This window comes from Halictus rubicundus, chromosome 12 (assembly GCF_050948215.1).
Source record: "Halictus rubicundus isolate RS-2024b chromosome 12, iyHalRubi1_principal, whole genome shotgun sequence".
NCBI lineage: Eukaryota > Metazoa > Arthropoda > Insecta > Hymenoptera > Halictidae > Halictus > Halictus rubicundus.
Genome location: NC_135160.1, coordinates 14,546,995 through 14,571,493, shown reverse-complemented (window position 1 = coordinate 14,571,493; position 24,499 = coordinate 14,546,995). Strand labels below are relative to the sequence as shown.

The following is a 24,499-nucleotide window of genomic DNA, read 5'->3' as shown; positions in this document are numbered from 1 at the left end:
AACATTCTTGATCGAAGAATATTCTGAAAGGAAACTTTGATGAGGAGTTCAAAGTTAATTAAGCCAATCAGCTCTTCGATGCGCTTTAGTGTAAAAAGTTCGTAACAAAAACTTAAACAAAAGTATTAACTTTTAATATCCTGTTCAGAAAGTGATCCGCTTCAGCGTAAAATGATACTAATACTACATACACAGTGCATGCTTGTGTCAGTGTGAGGCATTTAACAAAGCTTTGTTGCTGATGCAATGCTTTATACATTCTTTTGATTTTTTCTAATCGATACCACAACCCCAGGAAGGACTGAATCTATTTATTAAAGGACATATTTGTGCATTTTTAAAATATTGTATTATGTATCTATAAGATATTTGAAAATGTTTGCGAATTTGTTTCTTTGATTTCGTTTCTTGGTTTGCTTTGTTTTAATGTAAATAAAAGTAATATGATTGCAACGGATTAAATTGTGTAAGTATAACTCTCTACTCTTTTAAAGTGTCATCTACGGCATAAATCATGGAACACATCACTTATTTTATATTTGAATCAGTCACTCAAAATTAATTTAGCTGGTGACACTCCGAATAAACGCGTCCCACGACGAGTCAATCTTGGACCTTACAACCCAAACAGGATTGAATTGGACATCCGTGGCGGTTGCTTGTGATACATATAGTGCCAATTTATTTATAATAACTTGCTACACATTTCTCTGTCGTACACGAGCGAGAAAAAATTCAAATAACAAAAACGCGGCGCATCCTTTCATTTCAATATTTCTAATTTTGATACATGATCTAGTACACCGAAGAGAAAGCTTACAATATTTTAAAAAATCTCTGTCCTCAAAATGGTAATTGTAAAAATAATTTGATCCGCAGTTCAAGTAATTGTTCCTAAACGAACCAACAAGTTTGCCTGTTGAAATGATTTATAACGTGTTATTTTAAATCAATTAAACGATTGCCATCCGCAATTATTTACTATGCACTGCTTTTCAAAAGAAGACCACAGTCATAATAGCTGCCCACTCCACTCCCATATTGCATAGGTATGAAGCAGCGACAGTGGAGTGGACAGCTATTATGACCATGGTTGTGTTTCAGATGTGTTCTTTCGAGAAACAGACTAAAACGATCAATAAATTAATTCAGTCCACAGCACTTGTAAAATATTCGGGAATATCGTTAATTCGGGGAAAATAAAGTTTTGGTGATGACAATAGGTCTTCGTTTCGCTTATAATTTGCCTCACACTGATCGCTACTATGAGAAGCTTAGGGAACTACCTCTCAGGGAGTGGTGGTTTTGGGGGTGGACTAGAATCCTTTAAAATCGACTCGGAACTATGCGAACTACGGACCAGACTAGTAGTCGCAGCGGTCTGCTCTAAAATCTGCCGTTCCCTCGGGGTTAGCGGAATATCGGGTAAGGAATTTCTTTGTGGCGTCAATTCCGACCCATAACCCGACGTTCTGAAATCATTTCAATCATTGTCAAGTTTTCATTGGTACATGACGACACAAAAAAATATCAAAATGGTTTTACGCTACTGGCAATATTTATCGCATCACGCTAACTCGATTATTCTCGGCGCTCAACAATTTCTATTCAATGTCTATAGCTCTACTAATTAGCAAGAATGCAGTATCTCAGTATTCATATTAAGTAAGCCACGAGAATTATATATTCGGATCTTACAATAAACATTTCCAGTAGTCTATTTTTCTCTAGCAAGGGAAAGAACCCCAACTGTTCGACTTCAATTTTACCACGGTTTTATACTGTGTGCGTGTATAGTTCAAAGACTTCTTTCAACAGCAAAGATATTCACGTGTCAATATCTTTGAAACCACCAAGCATGCCCGACCGATATTTCATATTTATCATTAAGAGCCTGTCATTACGCTGTCATAGTACAACAGTTCGTTAAAATCGAAATCTGTTCGTTGGGATCGTTCGCTCGTAAGTGAAACGAAGATGGATCTGTTGATACCTGTTGTTAGCAGCGACAGCTGCAGGTTTCTGTCTGTTGGCGATCTTCTCGTTCGCCAGGGCAACCAAATTTTTCACAGCTTCTTCAACTACTCTTATGACGTGCGTCACGTGCTCCGTGTCCAACGCTGGTGATTGATCGCCCTGCAGCAATACCTCATCACAGAGCTGTAACAATTGCGCTAGTGTCTGATAGACTAGATCCGTCGCTGAACCCAGAGCGGAGCTACAATAATAATAATCAAAACAACAATAGCATCAGATCGGTCGCCTGGCACATACTTTCTATTCAAGAGTTAGAAAAACTCTTCGTGTCATTACAATGATTGCTTGAATAACCCCTTGCCATACAATATCGAGACAGACTCGCGATGAAGATTCTGAACAGAGTTACTAATTTCCTCCAAACCGAAATAAAATTCTATTTTGTCGTACTTGATATATATCCTTTGGAGAAAAAGGCATACAATGAATATTATCTTGTTTTTTCTACGAAATTCTGAACGATGAAGAACTTCTAATTATTATAATCACAAAAAGCAAGGGGTTAAATTAGCCCGTTCACCCGTAATGACCTAGAGCAGGCCTGGGCAACTTCTTCCCCGCCGTCGCTTCTCGACCTACCAGTGTGTAGGTTCCCCCACCACTGATCCTTTTATGTTAGCCTAGCGTGCTTCCATCTCCTTCCACACTCCAAAGGAGTATGGTGGGGGGCCTCAGGAGTGGGGGGAGGACCCGCTTGTGGCTCGCGAGCCACCAGTTGCCCAGGCCTGAGCTGGAGGAACGGTTCTCACCTGTTCTCGTAAAGGAGATAGGATTTCAGCACGGACTGTATCGTGGTGACGGTGTCGAGGACGATGGTGCCGTTTCCCGGCAGCATCTCGAGCTTCTTCTTCCAGACAACGTCCCTGAAGTGGAGCAGCGCCAGCTGCACCTGTCGCACGTGGATGTGCAGGTCACGGATGGGGTTCTTGTCGAGGGCGGTCGCCGCGGTGTCGGTGGCGCAGACGGGGGCGTTCTTGTCCCTAGGCGTCCGCGGCGAGGAGGGCGAAGCCGCCCTCGTGGCCGCCCCGCTGCCCCCGCCCCCGCTTCCGCTGACCGGGGAACGCATCTGGGAGAGCTTCTCCAGGAAGTCCTCCTTGAAGGAGCGCGCACGACGCGCTAGTTTACCGCCGCGCGCCTTCCCGCCGGACCGCTCCTCTACTTCTGCAACAACCAACCGATGTTTGCTTCGTTAGCGAACGCAAATATTTGCTACCCCCCGTGTATGTACGTATGCCGCGTATGTTACAATGGCACCATGAAATCGGTTAACCGTACACACTCGCTCCGAGACGGCTGTCTGCGGAACACGCTCCGGTAATACGCTGATACGTATCTTGCTTTTCCTATAATTTTCCTTCCAAGCGAACGGGTCGGAGCAAGCGCGTTAGGTCGTTCCAAAAAATAATTCATACATTGAATATTTTATTTAAACTTAATAATGATAAGAATATTGCTGTATATTGTGTAGACTTAGTGTACGAACAAACTTTCACAAAGCAGTAATTGCTTGTTGATTTTCAAAACTTTTGCAAATGATCTGCTCGGTGTTTCTTTCGTTGTTGAAGCAGTTCAACACAATTGCGTAATCAGTTTTCATTGCTCATACCAGGTGCGTGTTCGCATAAGTGGCCGTCGAGTGTTTCCCGCAGAATCTATTTTTGTCGGTGCATAACAACAAGCCCTGACTTTCGTGGCAGTAACGAGCCAAGTTTCCTGGTTTTAGGCGAAGAAGTTATTCGCGAGCGCAGGCGCGCCCTCGAGGAATTATGCGGGGTTCAATTTCGAAATCCTTTGCAGGCGAGGAACAAACACTGCGGGGTTACACTCGGCCAACCCCGTAAACGTGTTCATCTTCAGGGTTTAACTTTGCTCGACTCGGTTTAACGTTAAGTGACAACAGCGACCGAGCTGCGACACACGGTTTAGCATCTGTTCCAGCTGTCCGAGGACCCTAAAAAATTCTTACGTGCCGTTAGCCGACGCTTTTCTTTTTATGCAAATCTTTCTATTCTCTTTAAAAAAAAGTATTACGGTACTTGTGTCGAAAATTGATTAGGAGTTACGATTTCTGTCCCGAACGCCGCCGGGTCTCGGCTTTAAACAATAATTTGAAAAAGTTCTGCGCGCAATAAATGTTGAAATAGTTCATTCAAAAGTTCCGGGGCACTTTCGAGGCCTGGTGTTCGACTGAGAGCTTTTACGAGGTTAATTCGCACACAGCGATCATATAACCATCGGTCGTAACTCGAGCACGATTTCGGGTATCGGGTCGGGCTCGGGCCGAGTGCAATAAACGGTGCAACGATCTCGGGCTGCAGCCGATAACAGGAAGATATACCAACTCTTCTCCTGGTCATTGTTCCGAACGAGTTTTCCCCGCGGCACTTAAGAACACGTCGATGCGCACGTGGTGCATATCGCTGCGCGCCGACGTGCCTTTCCTTTTCCTAGGTTTTGCCGGGTTCATATCGGGCGCACGCTTACAAATTAAAACTCCAATGGCGCACCGGTGTGTCCGACGTGCGATACGAGCGCCGTAGCTCCTCCTTTATCGTTGTCCAGCCAGTAAATCGTAAGTGCCATTATTTTCTTCCGGTTTATTGTCGTGTCCGGCGGTGCGCGTAATCCTGTCGCCGAACAATGAAACCCCTCTCTTCTGCAAAAATTTTACCCTTTCCTGCGTCGCCTCTTTTCCTTCGCTGCTCCTTCCATGACGCAACGGTACCGCATACCGCATTTCCCGTCGTCGAGGAAATGATTTTACTTGAATCCTTCGCCTCAATTATTAATCGGATCAAAAGATTTTTACGGGGAACTCGGTGTTACTTGTCTTTTGCACATTTTTACGATATTTCAGAATAATCGAGTTCATTCTTCCCCAGATCGTTTTGTGTAATTAAAACGAATCTCGACTCGGACGTCAAATTATTTTCATTAATGAGTTCCCAAGCAGCTTACACGCGAATCCGTGACCCATTAACGGGTTACAGAAAATCGGGTTTTCCGTGGACAAACGAATTTCAGAGGATTTGCATACGATGGTAATCAAGTTCGGCAAGAACAAATTACGCGCGTCGGAGAATAATTATTCGCGGGCAAAACTCAAAGGTATTCGTTAAAATTCGACGTTCCGCGCGCTTCGGGCGTAATTATGCGAACGCGGATAATTCGCGACTATAAAACGATCGTCGCGAGATCAATATGTCGGGGTGCGTAATAAATGATAGAAACGACGACTTGTTAATGAGTCTTTCGTTAAAATATCGGCCCGCTCTGCCGAGACCAGGGAGTATGCGTTGACGCGCAACGTGTGCGCAGACACGGGGCTGTAGCGCCCATGAATTTTGCGCCTACGTTAATCGACTGACTGCCAGGCACCGTACCGGCGAATTTCAGCTACGAAAAATCGGATAACAAAATTCCGGTGAAAACTGATCCTTTCATCGCGATCGCTCGGACGAAACGGGGAATCGGTACCGCGTACGGCAAACAACACGGGTAAATATTGATACTCAAAAATGCCATCGTCGGTACGATGGTTTTAATCATTTTCGAGATTCCAGCACCAGCCGGATTTGTCGGCGGGGTTTGAAACAATTTTTTTTTTATTTCCCGGACGAACGCGAACCGTTCTTGAACAAATATCCGGTGGTAACAGCTGAGAGCAATCATTCAAAGAGATATTTCAACTATAAAAATAAATGCTGTGGGCTTTCACATTTTTATAAAAATTCCATCGTTTTACGGCAAATCGATACCTTGCCTAATGTCTTCAATATACTGGTGAAAGTCTCATAAAAACAGAATTAATAATAAAAAAGTTTACGTTCTGGTTTAAAGGCCAGAGCTCACGCCAGTTTTTCATCTGTCGAACGCAGCGGCGGACTTTTGGAGCCCTGGGCTAACACTGTTGCCTATCCTCAATTAACCCAAATTAACGGGAGTAGATTAGAATGTACTATATACGATCTGTATAGTTTTGCTTGCTAATTGAACGTTGAACGTTTTTCGCGTGTCGGATACAGGCGTATCGGTACGAGTTGGGCAAACACTGGCCAATTAATAATGGTACCGTGGATTCGATTTGATCAAACATTTCGCGAAAGCCCGAACCTTTGTCGAGAGGCTTGCTATGGGAGTCTCGATAGCAACCGGTCCGGCATTGCAATATTTTTTGCTTCTCTCCTGTGTCCCGTGCTTCGACGCTGAAATATTCTCTCTCTCTCTCTCTCTCTCTCTCTCTCTCTCTCTCTCTCTCTCTCTCTCTCTCTCTCCCACCCCCCCTCTCTCTCTCTCTCTCTCTCTCTCTCTCTCTCTGTGCGTTTCATAATGCTCGAATCGCAACGCTGGCAAACGATGTTAAACGCCGAGCGAATCGTACCCGGTTCCACGCAATTTTTCCTCGGCACGTGTACACACGTCGATTACAATAATGGATTTACGATCTGTGTAATCCCGATGTATAGCTTTCATCAGGTATCGGCATTCGAATGAAAATAGCAAGGGATACGAGGGTTTCGAAACGCAACGCATCGGTGGTCTTGGCAAACACTGATGCGAAATTATATGAATAAAAGGAAAATTAATTTGTTGAGGTGTTTTAATCCTTTCTGCGCGTGTAATCCTCTGCGATCTGATTGTACGCAAGATACGAGGTCGTCAATTTTCTACATTGGGATCACACGATATCTGTTAACACTGGAACTACCGAACCAGTCAAAATGACTGGTGGATGATTTTTTCTTTCACGATTAGTGAAACTATGAAAACGTTTTCACGAGAAATTTTTTAATATATTTCTTCTTTGGAGTACATGTTTCCATAAAAATCGTACGAAACCTGAGCAAATTCAATCTTGCTGTTATCATAAAGTATTCTAGTGTTAATTAACCGGCGCGCGGTTGCCTAGACTGATTTATTTGAGAAGTTTAAAAAACAAGCCAAAGATCGTACTTTTGAGGTTATAAAAAACCAAGGTTTCTTTAAGGGTAAAAAATTCTTTAAAAAATTTTTTGATGAAAGCTCTGTTCCCTGGTCCGCCCATTTAAAACTAGGGAGAAGCTTTATTGTTACAGTTAACGGAATGCGTTCCGATCACTATAACCTGGCTGCTTCACTGGCGCGGGTAGGCATTATCAATGATAGCCAGTGCAGATGCAATCGGGACTGCGCAACCCTTGATCATATAATATGGCAACGCGAATTGTATAATCCACAAAGACGCATGCTAACAAATGCCCTACTTGTGTAGGCACAGTATGAGTGTAGACACACTCATAGCGAAGCCAGATATTGAAGCTTGTCTTAGTATTCATTCTTTTTTCAAAAATTGTAATCTGCATATTCAGTGTTAACGGACATTGTTATTGTATTGTTGTACCCCCGTTGTATATTATTGTACCCACTTACAGTAAGGAGCAAAACTGATGACACACTATTCGAAACAACATAACTTTTTTCAAATTAGATCAAATGACTTGAATGTTATTGAGAAGTTAGAAGGATTAGTTTATTAGACGAGGTGTACAAAATTTTTGACAAAAATTTGAATTGGTCGGAATCGCGAAAAGAAATAATAAAAGTGCGATTTTAAGTCGAAAATCGTGAAAAATCATGTGTAATCAGTTGTGCTCCTTAGTGTATATTATTCCTGTAAAGCGAAATAAATCCAGAAGGGTTTCAAATGCTTAATAAAAAAAAAAATAAATTAACCGGCGCGAGGACCTTCCCACTCAGCCGACAATTAATAATTTCGTCCTCGACTCATTAACAAGCTATTCCAACGTAAACACACGGGAGGGTGGAAGAGTGATCTTCGGTGGCTGGCAACGGGGAACAAGCAACCGAGCAACCGAGCAACCGAGCAACCGAGCAACCGAGCAACCGAGCAAGCAAGCAACCGGGCTGTGTACGCGCGCCAGTAAATCAAGTTCTATTCACGAATTCCGATTGAAACCTCAATCAGACGTGATTTGCGCTAAAGGTACGGTTCGGCTGGCCGACAGAGATAATAGAAAACGCGTAGGATACGGGGGAGGAGGAGGACACCGAAGGGAACCCCGCCGGATGTAAATTGCCGTGATTGACTGGATTCACGGAACACACTCGGTTCCCATAGGTCTCTTCATGGGAGAGAGAACCTCGCGATGCAACATCGCCCCCATCGAATCGTAGGCGCGGTTATTTGCAAACCATCCGATCAACGGACTCGGAAGACTTTTTTTCCCCCAAGTCCAGCCCATCAGGGGAGTACCGCGCTTCGATTCAGATTCGATTTGAATTTTACTCGGCGACGCGTGCTCGGCAACGTTCACAAACAGGGAAAGAGGACAGCGTCGTTTATTCCGATTTATTCGACTGTGTTCCCGCGGCTGTAACAAGAATTTTCTTGAGGCTACGGCGCGAGACAAAAGGATTTTACATGCTGCTAACGGCTCGATTGTTATTCACTCAACAATGCCTGTTCAATTTTTACTCGCGCGCTTTACGGATTATTCCGATCGAAATGTCGAAGACCTGCGAAGGGTTCATATAATTATTTTATTGTTTGAGTGGCTGTCAAACGACTTGAATTTCAGTAACTCGGAGCATTTCCATTTTTATATTTTACGAGTGAGATATATCCGAGCAATTTTCGTCCGCTTTTTGACTCCCCGTAAAATGTTTTCGCATTTTCGCGCATTTGATCCGTTCGCGCACGCCAATTCGCCCCGTCCAGCATTAAGTAAATACAATTGCAGCGTGCAACGTTAAGCTTCTCTCCGCCATTTACTCCAGACCAAATAACAGCCGTCGCCTGTGCGCGACATTGCAAATTAACGAAGCGTGGCGCTTCAAATAAAACAACTGCAATAAGGCGCGAGAAACGGCTCGCTCGCGAAACTCGCAAAACTCGCGAAAACTCTTCCGGAAAGTTTATGTTCACTTGCTGCTGACCCCCGGTACTTTTAATTAATAGCGAGCACACGACTGGACTCTGTATCCGACGAATTTCTTCCGTTTCGTTTTGACAAGTAAGATTCGATCATTCTTAACCGTCTAAAATAAACATATCAAATCTAGCGATAACAGAAAATTCATGTGTTTAAATTTTGAAATATTCTCAGAGCAGGTGAATAAAGAATTTCCGCGTGAATTGCAACACTTGCCAAAATTGGCACGAAAGAGTCGACCTTTGATCACTTTACCAGCAGATAAGATAAGGCAGACAGAAATTTGGTAATGAAACGATAACGAAATCGTAGTTATTGAATTATTGAGTTCAATATAATACCGGTTTATATACTCGAATCTGCAATTCAAATCCGGCGTTACAAATCAAACGTTCAGTCCGATAAAACAGAGATCCAGGTGGAGATGTTGATCAATGCAATTATTCATAAAATAGAACAAGCATCGCGCTCCGTGAATTATTAGGTTGTTGCGTGTTTTGTTAACCCGTGCATCGATCAACATCTTCATTCGCGAGAATGGCTAATTACCGTAATTAATTGGGTGTATCTCAAGCTAAACCGTGAAATCTATACACGAAATGAGTTACAGGTAACAGTGAACCTACAACACGAGATACTTGAATCGGCCACGGAGTATCTTCTTATCGAAATCGTATTTAAAACGAGGATTAATTCGGAATGCAAAACCAGGAGGCGGGTTTTCACGAACCAGCGATCATGGCGCGAACGTCGTCGCGAGCTGTCATCGTAGGTGGAGGCCTCGTCTTTTCATCGTTATCATGACGGCGCAGCATGCCCGAGGATGCACCGGCTGCGATAACTTTCCACGCGTATGTCCCTTTAATCGCGCCCGCGACCAGCCATTCATCACCGTGAAAGCTTCTCGCCGGCCGCGCGCCCGTACGAGCACAATCGCTGCTCGCCTAAATAGATGGAGGAGCTTCTGTGCGCCGCGCCGCGCCACGATGAATGCGAACGTCCGCCATAAAGGCACCGGCCGCCGATCGTAATCGCTGCGTCGAATCCACGCGAGATGCACCTGTTCGGGATTCTAATCGCGGGTTTCGAACGGCCCGAGCCCGAGCCAAAAGTGGATTGGTCCGCCGAGAGCTTGTTTCAGCCGCTTCACCTAATCAAACGCTGTTTCCTCGAATACCTGCCTCTATACGAGTAAATATGAGCTAATTAGTCTTGCCGATTCTGAACCGATCTCACAGCAAGCTCTGCAGATTTTCAATATGGATCATTATTGCCTGAAAGGGTGATGCCCAAGGTCATTTGAAGTAACTTTTCCCTTTGCGAAAATGTCCCCCGCGGCCCCGTTAAAGAGTTATTCGCGAAAAACGCGGACCAATCAGAGCGCGGCTACAGCTGAACGCAGCGTTCGCATTGGCCAAGCCGGAGTTCGTCCGCCGTAGTAAATGTGATTCGAATTGTGTAGTGTTTGGTATCATTTTAATCAGAAAAATGTCACGAATGTGACGGTGAAACTTTCGTAGAGAAATAATTAAAAACAAAACAGTTACGTTATTGGCAGTAATATGTACGGAGACATTACTGTAGTATATCCTATCGATCACGCCACTCGTGTTCGTCCGACAAGCGCAAGAGTACTCGATATATTTATAAATTCAACTCTACATGCGAATGGAAACGACACGATAACATTTTGTTGTACGTTTCAGTACTTATTTTTCAATGTACCGTGGAATCATCCCCTTTATGTATACCTTGCATCCGGATGATACGGAAAGCATTTTTATTTCGGTGAACAGTGTTGTGCTTCGAAATACGAGGCGCGCGCGCGTTATTATGAAACCGGGAACGGAATATATTCCGCGTTCTGATCTTTGATTCCGTTTCATCCGGCGAAGGCCTCTCCCAAAACGAGCCATTAAACCCTCTAACGAACCGCCCAGCGTGCAATCAACTGATCCGATGAATTCTCGCGGGTGCGTGCACCCTTTTGTTCATTTTTTTTCCATACGCGACACGCGCTCGCTCAAAAATTTCCGATTGTTGTTGTTAGCGGCAGAAGAATCGCAACGAGCTAGACACATTGTTACCGTTACCATGTTACGAAAATTGCGTGCCGTTTTTTGGCTCGACCCGTAACAACTATTCCATGGAAAGTATGGACACGCCATTTGCGGACTCGTGAGATTTAATAGCATCAGAATAGGTACGACTATTACAAGTTCTCGCGGAAATTTGTACAATTTCTTTTTTGGAACAAGAAACATTTAGAAGAAACACGTTCGTCTATTGAAATTAAGGCTCCTGATTTTCTATTAATTCTGCAAAACATAAATCCTACTAGAACGAGTATCGAGGTTCCGTGGTGTAGCGGTTATCACGTCTGCTTTACACGCAGAAGGTCGCCAGTTCGATCCCGGCCGGAACCATATTTTTTTTATGACGCAAATTTTAGAAAATCGTAGGTTCATCACATTCTGTCTCATCCAAATTATTTATTTTGCAAGAAATCTTCCTCTTCTTGCATTTATTTATTTCCATTCTTTATTTATTCTTAGTTTTTTTATATTTTAGCCTGAATTTTCTTGCACAGAAATAATATACTGTTTTTGTGCTGTTTCCATTTTCTCCAAGAAAAGTCAAATACTCGGACAAAAAGCTTGAGGAAAATAGAATTTGCAGGACTAGGTAAATTTTAGCAGGTGCAAGATAGTTATATCACTATTGTCTTTTCATTGACATTTGTTGTTCGGCTATAAAATGACTGGCGAATAAGTTTTGCGTGACGAGCCACCCATTGCGTAAGTCGCCGGAAGTTCTAGTTTGTCCTGGCATCGATTGGAAGCCTCTCGCGGGACGCAGCACCGCCCAAAGAGACGTCCGAATAGTTATGCAAATCCCGCGGATTTCCATAAAACAATTAAACCGAGTTTCCGTTGTTTACCACACTCGGTAAGCACGGCCCCTCGCCTCGCGTCAACTCGTTCGGTCGCGCCCTGTACACGTGTAAACGGCCCAAAACTCGAATCCCGGTCCCATTAGCGCTTACTGGGGCATCGTTTGCCGACGTAATTGTTAATTAATACGGCCACGGCTCGTTAGGAGTTCCGCGCGTACAATCGGTCCGCGAGATTCTCCGGTTCTCGGTTGGTGAATCGCGGAAAATTACTTGCGCCCATAAAAAGTGCTCCTCGTTTGCCGAGATTAATTCCTGAAAATAAAAGCTTGCTCGTAAAAAAGAAAGCATTTTTCTATATTGCATTACCCTCGACAGAAAATGTTCTATCGACGTCGTAAATATGATCGTTGAAAGAATTATTTGAGCGTTTCTCGCGTAAAAAAAAAATTAGTTTTCGTACAGAATAAATATATATATTTTCTTTGTCCTAGAAGAAACGATTAAAGTTGAGGAAGTTTTAATTACCGCAGCCGAGAGATGAAAAGGGGAGGCAAGGGGTTAACAGGGGTTTATAGGGGGGAATTTGCATTTTCGCCAGCTCATTTTATGAGATCCAAGATCACCGGAACATTTGTTTGCTGCCGTCAGACGAACATGCGTTCGGAGCGTGAAATTTTTGGGGGTTATAAATGTCAGGGCCACGTAGTCGCGGACGCTGGACTATGGTTAAGCAATTCGACAATGCGGAACAGCAGCAGACACACCCACACCCGCACGCACACGCACACGCGAGCACACGTACGCAGGTTTCGCTCGAGTAAGGCTAATAATTGCCTTAGCCGGCTGGAAATTCATTATCCGCAAGTTCGTTAACGACTATCCCGACCTGGACTAATGGATTCCGGATTACTCGTGGAACCGAAGTACGATCACGATCATCTCGCGGTCGGTTGCAACCAAGAAACTATGCGGGGGTGGCTGAACTTTATCGGATCGAATCGAAACGCCGTGGAGCGGGAACAATGCCTTTTAAAAACGGAAAGTGACGTCACCACGAAGAGTTCTATAATTTCTCTTTAATTTTCGTATTGATCTGTTTCGTCAGAAACAAATCTTCCGAGATCCGGCGTACAGCTGCGCGTTGATGCAAAACAGGAGGAGACGCAGATCGATGATTAATAGACCGTTTTCCGCGGGCCAGGATCATCCTGAGTCCCCTGGCGGATCCTGCGAATATCCCGGGGAAAATCCGCATTTTTCTATTAGGTTCGATCCGCCATGAAATCGAGGTGCACGTGTAGTATAGCTAGCTATAGATCCGATAACCGCAGACCACGATACAACCATGGCGTCTCGTGTCGCTCATGTGTTTCTGCGTGGATACATGCGACCGCGTACCTGGCTCGGCGTTCCCCCTCGCGCGAACAATACTTTTTCCCGTTTTTCATTTCCCCTTTTTACATCTTTTTTTATTTCTAGACGACGCGTGTACAGGGTGCTTCACCTATCATCGCCAGCTGCAATGTTTCCTCCGGCTTTTTGCCAGATTTTCTCGAAACTTTCTCTACCAGCGACGTGGGAGCCGGTGCGTAGCAACAATTTATTTTTATTTATCGGGAAAAGGTGACGAGATTCGAAGACATTTCTCGTTTGTTCGCATGGTTATCGTTTTATGCATTTCAGAAGAGTACGCTACGGTTCTTTACCGGAAAATAAACATTTTCTAATTATAACAAACTGTAGCGAAACAGAAATTTATTTTCTTTCTTAACGCTAAAGTCTTGAAAATGACTGATACATATGTTGCCTTGTAGAATGCTCTACTAAATGTATTTATTTAATCATTTCCCACGAAAGCTTCCCTTCATTTTCCGGATCTCCCACTCTTCGACACCATTCCTTTGTCTCCAGAACCGAGGAACTGGTATCGGCAGATAAGGGGAGAGAGTACGAATCGAATTTTGAATCTTGGCTCGATAAAGTATAATGAAACACCCTGTACGTTCCCTTAGACATACACTTGTATTTTTGCATTCGCCACCGTTATAGTCAGTGCATTGTACGCGTACACGCCGCAACCGAACGGTGTCGAGTTTCCCTCGGGTATATATCGTGCGCGATTTTGCGAGCTCGTTCCTTGATTAGAAGGATGCGGTGGGAGAATCGATATCACAGAGGGTGCCGCGTTCTATTATCATCGATATCGTTCCATGAAATTATTATCACGGTCAGGATTCGATGGAACGATGCACAGAATATTCTCAGGTGTTCACAGAACTTGCTGATAAGGCGACGTGCAATGGCATTGTACCTATTGGGTCGGTCAATGATAAGCAGATTGCGGAGCTTTCTGGAAAATAAACATTTTCTGATTGTAAGAAACCGGGAGTCAAGTTGATATTTATGGGACTGCAAAAATATGACAGAACACGATACGCGAAAAATGATAAAATTAATAGGAAACTTTCCCTTATGTCTAGACCAAATAAAATGTGTACGAAGTATAAATTACAAATGTTTATTTCGGTCAGTATTTCCTTCAGGAAGTATGATTTCCAAGAACATAAAATGTCCACTGTACGGCTATTTAGGCTTCTGTGCGGTTTCGTATGGTTATCGAGTACGAGCAAACGCTTATCATAATGGGAAACCAATTCACGTATTGTGGTTAGAAAAGTTTCCGGCCCCAATTTCTTGAACCGCCTTAGTTTCGTCGAAGTGCGACCCTTATCGATAACCAAAATTTTTGTCCTACTTCTACTATCTGCAACACTTAATAACTAAATTTAGTAGATGGTTCAGAAGGTTCAGTCTACGCCTCTGGCAAAAAGCGTTCGATCAAATAAACCAAGGGTCTTTCGTTATACTTGTTCGTATATTTGACATGGAAAATAGTATATACCTAACGAAGAAGATTAGAATTTGGATGGAAGGTGGAACGTTTGTAACTCCGAGTCAAAACGGACTCAACCCCTGCCATCCGAGGGTTAATTAGCGGTCAGCGAATTGATTCATGTCAGCTCTATTTAATCTCGTTTGAAGACAGCACCCGCCGATCAATTCACATAATCCATTTAGCTGGGAAGTCGTCTTATAGTCAGACAAATCACTCTTCTAGGTTTAATCCGCCAATATTGGGAACATAAGAAACGATCATTTTAGAAGAGCGGAATCATACACGTTCAATATACCTATGTGAGCTAAGAAACACCACGCCCTTTAGAGGAGCTTGATCTGTGATCTAGGACCTAGAATCTAGGTAGCAAATTGCAGCCTACCATCTGGAGGCATAGACGATGCCTTCATCCTCCGATGAAAGGCTGCAGACACGGTTAGATCATCTGTGAAAGACACTAACTGTTCAGCCCTATTCACCCTCTTTGACGACACTGTACAGGCCAAGCCTCTGCCATAGATTTACTGAAACTGGCATAGTATCTCACCATCCACTTTCGACCGAATTTAACCCTTCAAGGATTACGTCTGTGCACTATACTGACACTAAAAAGTATTTAAACATTTATTACGCGAGATCAAATTGTTAGGCGCGACAATCAAGTGTTCCGTGGCGGAACACCAGTTCAGAGCACCGTTAATTTTCATTTTCACTACAATAGAACCAGGTCGAACTCCAGGTAGTCAACCTGAAGATTCATCTCTGAACGCAGGTAGTGCAACTCAGGTCACGTGACCTTTGTGCTCCCTCCCCTCATCCGGCGACATTGACTCTGCTTCGTTATAGAGTCAGTCGGGAAATAGAATTATCAGCGGCTCACTAATTGCATTTCAGCAGTGGCGCGACAGACCAGATACTGTCATACAATGTTGATTGTAAAAAAAAATAAAAAAACCCATCAGTCAGATGTTTTCGAAGCGTTACAAGTTGATTTATAAAATACAAAATCAGATTTTTAAAAATTTGTTAGAGACGGTCATCGAAATCTGAATTTTGTAGGTTAATATAGTCTGCTAAATTGAATAACAAAGGCGAATCGAAGGGAAACGAAGTAAAAAATCCTTTCATCGTTATTTTATCGGATTTCCTGTTAACTAAACTGGTTCGGTCGATTGAGTTATTTCGACTAAATTGTTTTAGAGCGGGCTGTGTTTCTCATGACGAACAATGAACGCAGTTGAGACCGAGCAAGTTGCAGCGAAGTCGGAATACGTTGCCCGAAACAATTAGGGGGTATCATGTTTCGGAGCAGTTCGGGTGAATTAACCGTGTGATTACGACGGGAAACATGATCAAGTAACCGGTGCGAACGTATCGCTATACGCTTCGCGATTTCCTGGTTGCAATCTTGCACGGAACTGTGCAGAAATTGAAATACCAGCGAGAATGACTGTAACACGGAAAAATTAATAGTACACACGACAACAACAATTGCCTTAACAACAAACGTAAAGGGATTCTGTTCCGTAATTTAGAGAAAATGAACATTCTTCCAAGTTCCACCGCTAACACGAAACTTTTCAATTATTTTAACACAAAATAACGAGTAAATATTTACAAGCTCTAATTCTGAAGAAATGTTTACAATACTATCGAGCTTTGTTAGTAATTAGAAAAAATACTTCTAGAGAGTTTCTCTCAATTTAGAAACGTTAACATAAATACGGATTTTTAATGCGAATATTTACTTTATAAAATCCACTAAGGCTGAAACAAGAAATTGCAACTTCCCTTAAGAAATTCGCAAAACCACACGCACCGTCGAGCTCTTCTAACGAAGTGCATAACTCTTCGGTGAAGCAGTCTGCACGGGAAGAGGTGCAACTGAGAAAGAAGCAACGAGGGAAGCAGCCGTTTCAAAGAAAATTGTTATCTGACAAGAAAATATTGCCGGGAACTTTCGCTGGTTGGTCGATCAGCGGGAGGAGCTGTATCTAGAGTACACAGTAGTCAGGAGAGATAACGGGCTTGTGTTTGCCAAATGCGTTTTCGGGTGGTTGCATCACGTATAAGAGCTGTTGGTGTCCGACCGGCGATCAAGCATACCGGACAGGTAGAGTGTTGCCGGTGTGTATCTGTCTGCGTGATCCGGGCAAATAATCCGTTAATTTTCCAGGACACGCGTGTCCCGAAGGCACGGCACTCGGTTTGCACAGTGCATTCCGTGACACGAGCCACCCCGAAAATAACCGCGAGGTTGTTGCACCGCCCCGTAATACGGGGAGAGTATGCCACTAGAGCTGTCCGGAGTGGTCGAAAACTATTTCTCGACAGACTTCCCCGCGCGTCAATCGGGGAAAAAAATGGAATTCGTCGAATTCAACGCCGACACCGTTCGCGGGATTGGCGCATAAACAATTGCGGTTTTTCTGCGAGAATTTTCAAGCCGTGTACCAGTGGTTCTCAACCTATTTTCTCTGGGCACACTGAAGTCGTTAAACAAAATGCGAAAAGAATACTGGGTTCATATTACTTTTCGATCTCTTTTATATGAACCTGTGTGACGAAAACTCGACAGATACGTTTCGCAGATTTATATCAGTTTTTACGTATGCATGCTAACAATTTGTCCACTTCAACCCCCGACCGGTGCTTCGTAGTGCCACACATTTCAAAACGCTGTCGCGGGCTAAAAAATGCTTGTCGAGTGCAGGCTGTATTTATCCTTGTTCCGCTGAAGCATATTTTTGAATCTGTCAACATATTTTTCCTGTCCACGGGAGCATTGTCGATTTCTTTTTATACTACTAATCTTTGCCAATTCCTATTTTACTCTATGCAAGTGAAATAAATGCTGGGAACAGAAGTAACGTGAATTATTTGAATTTCCCAGTGGTTGTAAAAAACATTTCTGCTATGAGTGGGAATTACTCGAGTAGGATTATCCGAATTTTATCACTATACGCGCTTATGTACGTCCCGGTGATTGTAAAAAATATTCCCACTTTCAGTATGTACTATTAGCAGAATTTTCCAGTGTATAAAATAGAAGGTCAGACAGCAAGAATAATATAATTCAGATTTGAAAGAGTTATGAAAGCTATTCGTCCCTTTCTCCGTTCGAGCGTGCAAGAAGGTATTCTCGGAAGAATCATATTCAAAGGGCCATCATAAATCACGGTGAAGATTCTACGTCCGACACTTTTAAGCTGCGCGGTAGAACAACCTCGGGGAAAATATGAAGAACTGTTGGCGGGCTTAAAGAGCTTTCGAAATAGCTTAAACGCCGAAAGAGGATTATTCCAAGATGGTGGGTTCGGACAACGAACTAAATTTAGTGAGCGAGGCCGAAACCGGCAGCCAAAATACGATGAAACACCGTGAAACGCTCGGCCGGAGACGAGAATTCTCCTGGGCTGCAGACAATCGGACTGCCATAGTCGGTGCGTGGCCATCATGCGGGAGTAAATTGCAACGAAAATCAGGAAGCGAATGTTCGACTATGTTTTACACCGATGCTCCGTTTAATCGCATCTCGCCGCGATAATCGTATTAATTTGTTGCTCGCTCCCTGCCAGTCTTTTTCATTTTAACTAAACCGACATTTACTCCGAGAAATAATTAACCCTTTGCACTCGAGTGGTGACTCTGAAGCACCACTAGAAATTATTGTGGCATTATTTCAAAGAAATTACGAGAAATTTTACGAAATATTTGTTACATTACAAAATTTGTATTTAACAGATTACTAAACATTCAAATATTATATGTGGAAATCGGTTCAGTTTCGTATGAATAGAATGAAAATATTCTAAGACGGAAGAAAAATTTAGTTTTAGAATGAATATAGCGCCGAGTGCAAAGGGTTAATAGATATTGGATTGTTAATTTACTCTTGAAAATTAGTAATCTTATTAAACGGCAAACTTCCGGTTGTTTCACTGAAAAGTATGCAGCAGATTATACAAATATTAGTTCTGGGGCTTCTATCGACTAGGCATTTGGAACATATGTACAATAAACACTGTATTACAATCTCGGTTAAATATTTTCCTGTAAAGATGCACAAAAACCACAGTGAGCTACCAGAGAGATGGACAATAACTAAAGTCCGCGAAAAAATGCGGTCGATTTATATTCCGGCCGATTTGCACGCGGTAAAAATTCGACCGTCACGTTTCGAAAAAGAAACTACTGATATCCAGTCTGCGGTGGGTAAAAAATGTGCCGATAATCCGCACGGTAAATCGAGGGATTCGTCACTGTCCGATCGCTTTAAAATCCACTCCCGACGGAAATATTCGCAAAGAAGAATCGTGCACGGGTTGGAAACATCGATTCGATCTCTTAATTCAGGGAACGACATTACTCCCGACCCAGCTACCAATCCCCGTGCTCACTAATATCACCATCGAACCATGAAATTCCCAGCTGGAAACGGTCCGTGGTATTCCGTGAACATTAAAGCCCCCGTAATTGCATCGCTGCGAGCGAATTGCACCGAAATGGTCGCGCAGTGCCGCGCCGCTCGCTCTGAGAAGAAGCGACGATCATCGGTACACCGTGTTTCCACTATTCCCGCATAAAATTTCACTTGTTAACAAATTGGCCCCGACCTGGCCCGGTTTGTTTGCCCGTGTCTGTATGATTAAACCGTTGATTGAACCGAGAGAAATTAAACAAAGCCCCCCGCCCCCCATCAATATCCCGTAATACGTGTAATTGCCAGTCCGGCTACGGCGAAATGAATTATCCGGTTTCCGAAGATGAATGAACGCACACCGAAATTCTATCGTAGTCCGTTCAAACGTTTTCCCCGTTTGTCTCTACTATTCCGCGACTATCGCGAATAATAAGAAATATTTTTCCATTAAAAATTGTATTAATTCCAAGGCACAGGAGCTTGATGGACATTTATTTCTTTGCTTGAGAACTTAATCGTGTTCAGAACAGTACAACAGTGCTTTTCAGTCCTTTAAATGTTTTTTTTTATCTACTCATTTTCGTCATAATCGCATAAAATCCGCAACAAGAAGAGCCTCGAATAAAAGTTGAAGGAAACTTTTTAATGCCGACGCACCGGAAGGAAGCTCGTTACTTAAGAATAAATTAGAAACAACATCGCGGGCAAATAATGGAAAAGTTTTTCGCGAACGGCAAACGAAAAGTTCTTAATCGAGTTCAACGAACTATCGTCAGGCGATGCAGCAAGGTTTAATCGAATGTTTGCCGCATCTTTCTGTGAAATTAAATTAAGGAAATTTGTCGATGAATGAATATAAAATTTTGAAGAGCGTGGTTCCGTTTAGGAATTTCGTGTGGTATTTCTTTCTTCTTTTTTTTTTAGCGCTCGTTATTTTCTTTTTCGACGGAATCGCATCGATGTACAATGCAATACCGGATAGTGACACTCGAAACTCGGTTCGGCGTTAATTTTAATGAGACCGGGCCGCACGGAGAGCCCGCGATCCGCCAAATTTGATTTTCAATGCCCGCTTCGTTAACATTACCGTCGCAGTTATTTGCAGGTTGGAATCAACGTGCAAATAAATTTGATTGGCCCGGCCCTGCAGGTAGGAAAACGTTCCAACCGTTCCGTCGATAATAAATAATGTTGAACGTATCATGGAGCTTCGTAACGAATAATCGTTTGATACGACGATCGCGTTATTCAATTTTATCGTTGAAAGCATTCCAAGAACAAATTGATGCGCAAATAAATCGGGCTACAGTGTTTCGCGTGCGGTAATGCTGTAATAAAATATAAAATCAGCGAACGATACTTCACTGTGGTCTCTCTCTTTCTCCCCCCCCCCCCCCCTCTAAAGTGTATCTCTTTCAGAAGATTGAACCGCGTTTATAGTCATACCTTCTTTATTATAAATAAACCCCTTCCCAAGTGGACTGTATAAATATTTGGTTATTTCTTCTATGTGGATAAGTTTGTGAAAATACTATTTCTGTAAAAATAGTGGAATGAATAATACGAAGGTACACAGAACAATGCCCCTGTATTGTGCATTAGGCGAACGAACCTTTTTCTGCCTGAACCGTTAACCCCCCTCACGCAGACGAGTCTGCGCTAAATAAATCATTACTTCTTTTAATAAACATTATTTATAGAGTGAAAAGCGTGCAGGTAATTTTATCATAACCCTTGCGTTACAATATCGGGTCAGATACATCGCGGAAGCTTTAAATTGAATGCAACATAAATATTTCCCGCTGTCGATTCAAATCATAAAAAAGGGAACATTTTATTCCGCGTTCATACGCAATGAATTTTTGCAACAATCGCCCACGGCACATTCCATATTCAACTATAAACAATTGAAACAGGAAAGAACGAAAACCAATCATCATACTCCGTCAGCATTTAATCCGAGGAGGGAGGGGGTAAGAGAGCCGAGTTCAACGGAACCCGGTAAAAGGGAAAATTGTTGGTCCGTGTTCTATCTTTCCAGGGAACGAACCGTAAAGCTCGGCCGTTTCGCCCGAGCCTCGAGACGCAAGCAATCGTTCAAAATGATAATAGCTTTATTCCATTTTAGCCGAATCGAATTTACAAGAGACAATCTCCACGACGAAGTCGGGAGGAGGGGGGGGGGGGGAAGATTGATTTTCAAAGAGCGAGGGGAGTGTCGCCAAGACAAGTGTATCTGCCGATGCTCTCCGGGATGCAAACAGTAGATCCATTAAGGGCCGAGGATCCCGGGAGCCCTTATCATGTTTGAAGATAGTCCGAAGAGAATGCTTTCAAACAGTGAACGGATAAAAGGACAAAATACCAGCCGGGATCGTCTTTTTCTTTCTTTTTTTCTTTGCACAGTCTCGAACGCTCCCAGCTGGAAAGTTCGCGAGCATAATGGACCGAGTCCGGTTAAACTCGGCTCCCTGGAATTTTGGTCTCCGAGCGAAAACTGAAGACGCCGCTGAGCAACCTTTGCATTAAGACCCACGGAGTATAAATTCATTCCGCGTGTCCACGGTAACCCGTTCAACTTCATTTCCCGAACTTTTTCATTAAATCACCGTTGCACAACTTGACGACTTCATGTTGAAACGATCGATTTTTAAATGGAAGCCTGGCCACGCCGAGCCTGTACGAAGAGTTTGTATTTTATTTTGATGCTTTTGAAAATAAAATTCCACAAAATTCTCAGGAACAATAAAAGAAATAAAACACTTTGGGCCCTAAAGGGTTAAAAGGTTCCCTGACGATACTATCAAGATAATTCGTTTGCAAATTATAATTGAGGAATTTGCAGGGAAAAACCTCCCCTTTTGCAGAGTGCACGACCTAAATTCACGAAGCACGCGCGGTCTATCGGCGGCATTAAAAATTTCAGCGATGTTCCCTTTAAAGGATCAGCCGGAAGAAAAGCCGCGGGATTAAAGAAGATGCGCGTGGTTAGCGTGAAAAATTGTTGAAATCGAGGGAAAATCGTCGGGGCCGAGTGAATGAGTTTTCCGAGTCTCGCTACACGCTAACTGTGCTCATTTTCGACGTGAAAAGCCGTCGGAAAAAAGTGGCTGACGAAACGCGGACGTTGGAGTGCACTCAGCGGAAGTGCGGAAGAATGCACGCGACCCGGCCTAGCTGCCCTTGCTGAGTTTTCAGCATTGTACATACACCTCCACGTGAACGTGTAGGCTAGTTTCTGTGATCGTATCACTTCCATCCCGTGTAACGCCACTGAATTTACCTACTCGTCGGATCGTAAATCAAGTCAAAAAGGAAGCAGCATTGCGAGACCGTTGAAACCGTAACTCGCTCGTTTCTAAGGGGGGCCATTTTGTCGGGGCGCCTGGAGACTTCGACAGTTTGCGTATCTTGGCGCGAACACGGTGTGTTTTACGCTACGGAGGTATTATATAAGTTCAAGGATGGATAAATGGAGGAATTTATTTTCGAACCTGTTGCGATGGTTCCTCCGTGGCAACAACGATTAATAAAAGCAAAGTAATGAATGGGCTAACTGTAGGCACTTTGATGAAGCCCAGGAATGTTTTATCCAACTTAGGAGTGTTTCTCTCTATTTGTACCAGCATTTCTTGATAGTGCTGATCATATTTACAAGTCTGATCGAATCAGCACTTTTCAAGAAACAATCTGTTTACTAACCCACGAGAGGTGTGGTGTGTACATAGACGCGACTAAATATCTTCACTATTCATAGATGTTGCCATCTTTTCCAATCCTCGGTTGATAAATCATTTTACAAAGTTCAGCAATGTTCTTTCAAAATGGTGTTAACGTGTCTACATCACGTGTCGTCGATCTATTTTTACGCCGTATCGAACGAAAAATCAATCCGCTGTGTCAAATTCTTTTCGCAACGTTTAAACTATTTTTAAAGAAGAAAGTTGTCGACTGCAATGAAACTTGGCACACACGCTAGAGCGAAACGCAACAAATAAGAGAAAAGTGATTATTTTATCGGTCGAGAACGACGCAATCAGCGGAGAACTATGAAATGAGCATACTTCGGGGTCCGGTTTCAAAGAGCAAACCGGACACGGTGTAATTGGAGACCCGATAAACGCCGGTATTCCCTAGAAGTCGACGCAGGGACAATTTTTGTTGACGCTTCGTTCCGGGGTAATCGAATCATTTGGTGCATCACTCGGAGGCATCCGGAGGGCCCTCTATTCGACCGTGCGAAAACCGTCACCGTTCATTTGCATTTAATTTGCTCGCTGCGATATAAGGCGAATCCCGATTTCGCTTTCACGCCGAGATCCCCGCCGTTTTATCTAGATCGCAGCCCCGGGTCTACCTGTAACGCACCGCCCGCCATACGAAATCGCTCTAACCCTCCTCCCCAACCCTACACCCCCACCCCCCAACTCTGTAATCAAATAAGACTCTACAAACAAGAATCCAATTTCCACCTATCCCTGGCTCTTACACCTACTAACACTTTCCTCCGTGTAACACGGCTCGAAGATGAAGAAAATGGAGAAAACAGAAACCTTTTAGGCCACCGCCCGCTTACGCTCTGCAATCTTTCCTGACGAAACTATCGTCGCTGATTTTCATGCGATTGTTTTCACAGAATTCTTCGGATTCAGTCGAACGACTTGGTTTTATCAATTCCTAACAAAAATTAGTGTAATTTGAATGAGCAGATAAGGGTCAACTTCAAGCTTTATTAGTCTTGTAGATTTTTAGACTTTTTAATCAATGTATGCAACTTCAATGGTCAAATTCCTCGATTATAAATTTACATTTTATTTGAAGTCATCTCTGCATGCTATGTTACGTTCTCCTTGTTGCAATGAACTTTCCATTTTCTCAATGAGAATTTCTCCACGAATAAAAAGTATTGGGGACAGTGGAACGTACGAAAACAACTTCGAATGAGAAAATCCCATAACTCGTGAAATCTCTGGTGGCGTACGAGCGACTCGACAGAACAATAAATTGCTCACCGAAATAAAAGCGGGACGACAATAGAAAACACTATTAATGAACCCGCTCGAGACGAGACAATGAAATGCCTTTCCACTGTGCGATAGCGATATTCTCGAATCACAGTTTTTCCTTGTTACAGAAATGTTGAAGAAAGTGGTAGAAGGGAGGGGGAAGTGTGGCAATAAAAAATGATGAGAAATTGTGTACGTTCATGAGATGCGCACACGCTTTAGCACGTGTCTCTCCCTCTTACGACAGTTTTTCGTTGCGCACTTTGGAAAGATGCTGGCTGTAATAAATTGCTCTCACGTTTATCCACG

General features: G+C 43.2%; 1 protein-coding gene and 1 non-coding gene across 8 annotated transcripts in view; one reads left to right on the top strand and one right to left on the bottom strand.

Annotated features, from left to right (window-relative positions):
* The window catches only part of C3g (C3G guanyl-nucleotide exchange factor), an 85,138-nt gene that overhangs the window by 14,097 nt on the left and 46,542 nt on the right, over nucleotides 1-24,499 (bottom strand). For 6 of the 7 annotated variants that reach the window (XM_076798243.1, XM_076798238.1, XM_076798240.1 and 3 more), the window contains exons 2-4: nucleotides 2,787-3,198; nucleotides 1,994-2,218; nucleotides 1,287-1,472 (exon numbers count right to left, since the gene is read on the bottom strand). In XM_076798243.1, coding sequence (XP_076654358.1) covers nucleotides 1,287-1,472; nucleotides 1,994-2,218; nucleotides 2,787-3,198 — 823 coding nt within the window. The remainder of the gene's footprint in view (nucleotides 1-1,286; nucleotides 1,473-1,993; nucleotides 2,219-2,786; nucleotides 3,199-24,499) is intronic. The other variant, XM_076798244.1, reaches the window with a different exon arrangement.
* On the top strand, nucleotides 11,323-11,395 carry Trnav-uac (transfer RNA valine (anticodon UAC)). The gene has a single exon. It is a non-coding gene; the product is annotated as a tRNA-Val (tRNA).